The 8,027-nt window shown below is 32.9% G+C and overlaps 1 protein-coding gene across 1 annotated transcript; it reads right to left on the reverse strand.

Moving 5' to 3' along the window:
• Positions 1-307: 307 nt before the first annotated feature.
• On the reverse strand, positions 308-3,940 carry LOC130976137 (uncharacterized). Its single transcript, XM_057900904.1, has 7 exons — positions 3,779-3,940; positions 3,652-3,690; positions 3,510-3,563; positions 3,331-3,384; positions 1,014-1,067; positions 860-931; positions 308-695 (listed from the first exon to the last, which is right to left on the reverse strand). Exons 1-7 carry the CDS (start codon positions 3,830-3,832, stop codon positions 573-575), a joined length of 450 nt encoding a protein of 149 aa, XP_057756887.1. The 5' UTR covers positions 3,833-3,940; the 3' UTR covers positions 308-572.
• Between the last annotated feature and the right edge of the window lie 4,087 nt (positions 3,941-8,027).

An 8,027-nucleotide genomic window follows, 5' to 3' on the forward strand; every position in this document is an offset into this window, starting at 1 on the left:
CATTTATTGGGGTGTGGTTCGAATTGGGAAAGATGACTCCCTAGGTTACCACTTCATGGGTTAATCCTTATAGAAACATTCAAATCCACGTAGATAGGGAGTTTTGGGGGGGGGGGGGGGGGTGTTGGAGTGCCACGTAGGTTCGTATAAGCACGAAGCTAGTGTCAAACCAAGGCAGGGTATTTTTGTCACACAGACCGTATCTTGAATGGGTACAAAGTTAGTTTCGGTCTGCTATGGGTACAATTGTCAGCGTTTTCATCTTACATGGATACATATGGTCATTTAATCTTACAATTATTAAGTCTTACTAAAATTTCATAATTACTATAATAATAGTTATCATAAATTCGAAGATTAAAATTTGATTAACCTAAAATTTCGGATACTATGTTGAGTTACTATGCAAATTTCATAGGCTAGAAATGAAGGGCAACCACAGAAGTTACCATTGATTGATGAATCCTGTATTATCATACGCAGCAGTACTCATCAAACACGTCACACACAACTAATAATACAACATGGAAAATCTCTCAGCCTCCTCTAAGGGAACAAACTGCTCCTTGTGTTTAAATTTTATCCACTTTGGCAGTATGCTCTTCAGGTAATACCTGTTGCTCTTCCTTGTCAATTTCCTCAATCTTAACCTCCTGTGACTGAGTTTGTTTTACATCTCCTGCTACATCCTGAAGCTGCAAATGCATTCATTATGTTTATGTTAGAACATTTAACAATTGGAACAACCATCCTAAAACTAATCCTAGAAATTATATGGACAATGACCACTTTGTCAAAATTGCTGTATGTTTTGAAAGATTGGAAGTAAAATAAATAATCCTTCCTTCCAATGACTTACCCCCAAGTTTTTTAAGCTTGCTGTAACATCCTCCTGTTGCTGCTGAAGGGTGGTCCTAAGGTCTTGGAATTCCTAGTTTTTTATTTACACAAATTTTGAATATCCAAATTATGTTGAAAGAGAAACTTGAGGGAAAATCCAAAAGCACACTTACTGTTCGTAGTTGCTCCACTTCAACATTGAGTGTTTTCTTAAGTTCTGACAGCTCCTGCATGGACACAAATAAATACTGAGTTGTCAAACTACAGATTTATCATATGCATAAAAAATGAAGCTGAAGTACATCGAAACTTCAAAGAATTTCAGAATAAGATTTGATGTTAAATACTATTTCATATAAGGTACATATATTGAGCAATTGGATAGTTTGCTATATTGATGCATTCTGCTATACATTGTTTTCTTTTTTTTTATTCTACGGAGGGTTGCTCATCTTCCTTTGCATTCTGTATTCTCCTTATCTTTGTCACAATAAATCTCTTCTTTTTATCGAAAAAGAAATAGGAAATCTCCAAACCAGTTATAAAAGAAGGTCTCAACAACCATAATAACAAAAAATCACACAAAACAGAACCAAAAAGTGGAGAAAATCTGTTTTTCCTATCAGTTTTTGTATTACGATTACATAATCAATTAATGACATAGGAATCCACTATGAATTAGGTAAACTATAATGCAAGAAAGAATAAATATGTGCCTGCCATGTCCCAAGGAACCATCATTTTTTAAGGCTCTCAGACCTGACATGTTGCTTCTATATGTCAATCAAATATAATAATAAATTACAGAGAGATAGGTTGTGGGGGAAGCTACTCCAACGGTAATTTGAACCTTTCATTGTTAAGTTTTATCCTAGTTGGTACAAGGTAGTTATTGCTATTCTTAGTTCTTAATCTAGCTAAGAGCCTAAGATTTCGTAGCTTACTGTATCATTGCAGTAATAGGCAGTGTTTGGGGTTGACATTTTATAGTAAGCTTCTTCAAAGATATATTATATCCTGTATGCCTATATCTTACTCAATTCTTGTATAATCTTATCTAACATAAAGGAGTATGATAAGCTAAACACCATTCTTTGCCCATAGGAAAATGTAAATTGGTTCTACCAACAATGCACCAAGCACAAGACTTAATTTGTTAGAACTGCTTTCATTCAAAATGCAAATGATTTTCTAATGTAAATTTAGGAGCTCACAAGTTGATTTGAAAAACTGCAACAAGAAACTTTCCTTATATCATCCGATATTTTGAGCTATTCTGTTAGAACTGCAATCAAGAACTGGAAGTAATTGTAGTATTGTTTTAGGATCAAGACAATGTGTCGAGATTCGAGAACCCAAGAAAAAGTTACACTAACTTGAGGAAGAGTAAGCAACGAAGCACTTCCAATTCTATAATGTTACAAAGATCAACCACACCTAACTAATTCCTTCTTACCTTCATTTATGGTAACTAACTCCTGGCTAATGGGCCCTAAGTCCTAACATTTAACTCCCTAGTCCTTTTACAGTTTTTACACAACTTATGCAATCATGGCAACTTAACAAACTCTTATCATTCAATCATTGTTAAAGTATATATGTTAGGCACAAGATAAAGTTGGAAAAGAAACAATTGAAGCAACTCAAGAAATGAGGAGCAATCACCAAGGCATCTAGGGACATTACTTAGCTTTGGTTTTAATGAAAGAATCATGAAGCATTCTTGAACTATAAATGAAGTAAGTACCATAAATAAGAGAAGAGAAACATGCCAGTAAAGAAGGCAGAAAGTCTAAGAAGACAGATTGAAATAGAAGAGAGCTTCATGGGTCATCATTCACATGGAGGTGACTGAGATATAAACTGATGGCAAAACTGCAAGTTTCTTGGTATGATAATTGATACTATATACAATAGTGTAATGTATTATAGATTATTTGAAAAGCATGCAACCCTTGTCACTGACAATCAAGGATGTACCTTACACGTACGACATGCCCAACTAACATTTAAAAGTATTGATTCACCAAGTTCATTTTGGCTCTTCCTATTTGGAAAAACAGCCGAGCCTAGAGCTCTTCAACAGTTCTAACTACTGGAAGAAAGAAACTATATAGGCAATCTTGTTCGTGTGAAGATAAGAACAAAGGTTAAAGGCTGGCTGTCCATTACCCTATGCAGTTAATTTTTTCCTGGCAGAAGCACAAAATATGTAATGCGAACTCAGAAATGGACCAATTCGTACAACTTACTCCAGCAACTGGGAACAAATGAACATATGCACAAGACAGAGTAGCAGACCCAGCATAAACTCTCAAACTCTCATCAAATGCAATTAAGGATCCTAACAGATCAATTTTATAAGAAATACCATTCAATCCAAAATGAACAAAGCATAACATAGCAATCCTCATCGCTCAAAACCTTTCAGGAAAAATGCAGTCTCTATTTGTAAATATTTTCCACAGACTGAGAATGAAGATCACTTACATCGCGATAAACCTTCACCTGTGTGTCTAGCTTTGACCTCCAACTTTGCAAATCCTATAATTAATACACCAAAAATAAAATAAACAAAGTAAATAAACTAAGAAAAGAGATCGGAGAGAGCAGTCACTGAGAACTGTGAACTAAGGAATTTAGAAAAGGGATTTTTTTTTTTTTATCACCTGTTTCAAACTCTGGATTCTCGTGAGAAGCTCCGATCTCGATTCATTTAGTTCCTGAGAAGTAAACAATGGCAAACAAGATTCATTAATACATAAATAAATACATAACGTAGGAAATAAAAGTGTATTTTCGAAAACGGACCGCTATTTTAGACGAAATCGGAGTGACGTCATCCTTCTTCTGAAAAAAAGAAACAGAACTAAAATTGATTAATATTTAATGTTTAGTAGAGATAGTTGGAAGCAAAAAGGGAGAAAATGGCACTAACGGTGGAGGAGGGAGGGAGGGAAGCGGCGGCGGCGGCGGAATCAGGGGAAGCCATTGTGAAGAAAGGGAAAGGGGGTTGGGGGAGCGTGTGAGAGCTGCTTTCAAGTGTGGAAAATGGAAGCAGGAAATAACGTTATAAAAATTGTCGCCAGTAGAGACACTACAAATACTAAGTAGGTAACTCAAATTTGAATAATTGGGCACCGAGATTAAATCAAGGTTCTGTTGGGCGGGACTATTTCTTTTTTTTTTCCGTAAAATTAGCACAACTTTTATTTTTATTTACGAATATTTAAATTATTGATAAAATTAACCATAAAAACTAAAATACATATATTGTACCCATGATAAAAAAAATGATGTTGACAAAATATTCAAATATCAATTTTTGTTAAATCTGTTGAATTTAATGATAAATTATCTTTTTTTCTATTATTTTCAACCTTCTTACTCTTTATTTTTGTTTAGCTATTTTGAAAGACTTTAGACTTACGAAGTTCAAGACATAAAACAAGCTCAAAGTTGAGGTTTAGAAAGTGTGAAAGTGACGATGATTTTGTATTTTAAGATCAATCTCCGAAAGGACAAAGGACCAATACATCGCCTAATGCAATTGTGAAGAAGAACAGAAAAGGTGCGGGGTGTAATTTGGTAAACAAAGATAATGAAGGTTCACTGGATATTGAAGTGAAGGATTATGTGATAAATTGGATTAGAAATGATGTCTAAATGCAAAGACCTAATTAGGGGTGGCAACGGAGCGGGTAGGGGCGGGTTTTTGCTCTACCCGACCCCGTCCCGCTCAACAAAAATTCGCATCGAACCCGTCCCACTTCTACCCGCGGGTAGTAAAATGTTAAACCCTAACCCGCTCTTGCGGGTACTCGCCCCGCTACTACCCGCCCCAATAATTATTAAATCTAAAAAATAAAATAAAATTTTAAAACTTATATAACCATTATTTACATTCATAATATAAATTAAAGTAAAAATTTAAATATGATACAATATTATTAATCATTTTACTAATTATTTTATATATATTACATATATTATATATTAAAAATATATATTTATATATCTATTATATATACCGGGGCGGGTAGGGGCGGGTTTAACCTAAACCCGCCCCGCCCCGCCCCGCCCAAGAACTTGCCCCGCTAAAATTCGCCCCGGTGCAGGTGCGGATAATTACCCGCCCCGAACGGGTAGGGGCGGGGTGGGTACCTGCGGGTTCGGGTAGTGTTGCCACCCCTAGACCTAATGGTAAGTGGGTTGTTTCTTCTTGTGGAAAAAAAAACAGAAGAAGAAAGAGGTGGAAGAGTAATAATAGTAGCAAATTTATGGACAACCCCAATAGCTAGGGTTGAATGCGGATATGATCGGATTAGATATAGTCAAAATCTCTATTCAATTTGTACTAAAATTATCGGATTGGATATCAGGTATATCCGCAAAACACAAATATTTTTTAAATCTTATTTTTATTAAAAAATAATAATAAAAATTTTTTTCTACTTTTTTAAATATGTTTACTTTTAAAATAATATTAAACATACTTTTCTTAAATAATAAAATTAAAATAATACAACATATATAATAATTATTAGTTGAAATAAAATATAAGAAGAATATTTACTTATTTATTTATTTTTGTGGATCCGCGGATATACGGATCGGATATACGGATATCTACATAAAATTCACAATCTGATCCTATAAATGTGTGAATCAGATCGGATCCAACCCGATATCCTTGCGGATCAGATTCATATCTGCAATTTTCGGATTTCGAATAAATACCGCGGATATGCGGATCGGATCCGATCCATGCATAGTTGTCAGAATCGAACCAATGATCGAATCGATCAAGTTATTGGTTCACTGGTTTATTGGTTCAACCGATAAATTACTGGTTGAACCGATAAAACAGGTGTCACATAAATAAAAATATAAAATAGTTAAAAGATTAAAATTAAAATTTAAAATACATATCTTTAGGGTAGTAAACTCGTAGTTTTTATTTTAACTCGGCCGACTATGATAAAATCGTAATTCATAAAATCGTAAAACGAAACGAAACATAACTCGTGAATTATAAAAAAATATAAAAAAGATTAACAAATAAAATGAATTTTATAACTAATTCTCAAATTAATTTTAACAAAAAACAATTTAATAATTCATAATTATATCATATATGTATATGCCATAAGCCCAAAACACTATTCGGACAAAAACAATTTACTAGGCTCATCTAACTAAAAGCAATAAAGCAAATAATAAATAAAGGATATAAAAAAACAATCAGTAGGAGATATTCATTAAAAAAAACCGACTTCAAAAAGAAAAGAACAAGGAAAAAAGTTTAAAATTTTCAAAAGAAAAATAAAATAAAAATAAACCAATTTTATTAATCATTTCGGTTCCATCGCCATTCTCTTCTTAATTGTGCTCTTCCATCTTTATTTTTCTTCAAAAATTCCATTTCCCACAACACCTTTTCAACTCTTTACTTCTTCTTATTATTTTTGTTCAAAGTAATAAATTTTTTTCAGACATATCCTTATCCCTCTTCTAATAGAATAACCCCTATTGAAGTAATGAAATAGAGAAAAAAGATATAGTGGGCTACATACATCCGAAGCAAAGATTGAGAGGAAAAAATGGAAGAAAATCGAAGATTCCAACACCTTCTCAGCACATTATGCTTGGAATTCAAGTTGGGTTCTGTATTGCACAGCAAAATTAAGTTTTGGTCCAATTTTTTTCTCCAACCGTAGGTTGCCTGTAGAACCGCGATTCTAACGACCCTGCAATTTTTCTCGGCGTTTCTATGCACAAGTAACTCCAACGACTCAAGTAGTAGAAGCGTGATGGAAAGAGAGAGTAGAAACGTAAAGTCGTATGTTTCTGCGAGTCAATTCGCGATTCTATCTACCTTACATATTTTCACTAACATTTTATGAAAGAATTAAGTCTCAAATTCTAAAAATAACCAATATAAAAAAATATATAATTTTTCAGTAATACTACAATAGTATCTTAATTTGACACAATAAAAGTAACAATTAATTCACAAATTCTATCATCTAACTATAATATTAGTAGATTTTAACACTAATATCAAAATAAATAACCTTAATCACAATACTAGCATTGAAATAAATCAAGCAGATTAATAAAGTTTTAGTAAAATTTATATTTATATTAATAATGGTATATAATTAAAATATAATTAATTTAAAAAATAGAGAATACAAAATTAAATTAAATTAGATGTCTATAAAATTATGTAATTGAATGTATACTATATAATTAAAATTTGTCACTTATAATAGTAAAAAGCTTCATGGTTGAGTGGCAAGTGTGCACTGCTGCAACTTGAAGGTTTTAAGTTTGAAACTTAGTGGAGACATTTTGAATAATTTTTCAAATAGACCGGTTTGTATCGGTTTTTATCGATTTTAATCGATTTGTTCCGGTTCTTATCGGTTCATAGCGGTTTTTTCCTTAAACGGTTCAAAAAATAAATCAAACCTGATTAGAATTTGATTCATCGGTTTTTTAATTGAACCGACCGGTTCGATTCGAATTTTACAACTATGGATCCATGAAGACTCCTACCAATGACGATGTTTTGAAAGAAGGAAGAAGGCTTGTTAGGAAATGGTGGAAGGAGGAGTATTCTCAATAAGACAATAACTTGCTAGTAAGAAAAAGATAAAGAAAAAATGAAAAAGTGCAAATAAAAAGAAGAATAGTGATTATTGGTTAGTTAGAGATGATGATCTTAAGAAGATTAAGAAAAATGGTAGTTAGAATAGCATAGAAGATGAAAAAGAGGTATATGAAAAAAGAGTGAATGCCCCACCCGACTCCCGACAATTATCTCGAAAGGACAACGAGGCCCCCAAGAAAAAAAAAACACCTAACTTGACCCCAGATATTTTTTTAGGACTGATTTGCCCCTGTGCCAAAAAAACAACATTGACTTTTTTGGCACAGGGGCTAATTCATCCCATAAAAGCAAAGCTCAGGAGTTGGATTGGTATTTTTTTTGTCAAGAATTTCGTTGTCTTTTGAGGTAATTGTCAGGTGCTGTTTTGGATTTTTCTCATAAAAAATAGTACTTTAAAATTTTAATATTAAATTTAGTGGAGTCAATAAAAATTTGACGTTGAGATATTTTTGTTCACCGAAATCAATTTTTATAAGTACAACATGAAATTTTATATTTTTTAATTTCA

Source organism: Arachis stenosperma, chromosome 4 (assembly GCF_014773155.1).
Source record: "Arachis stenosperma cultivar V10309 chromosome 4, arast.V10309.gnm1.PFL2, whole genome shotgun sequence".
In the NCBI taxonomy this organism is placed as follows: domain Eukaryota; kingdom Viridiplantae; phylum Streptophyta; class Magnoliopsida; order Fabales; family Fabaceae; genus Arachis; species Arachis stenosperma.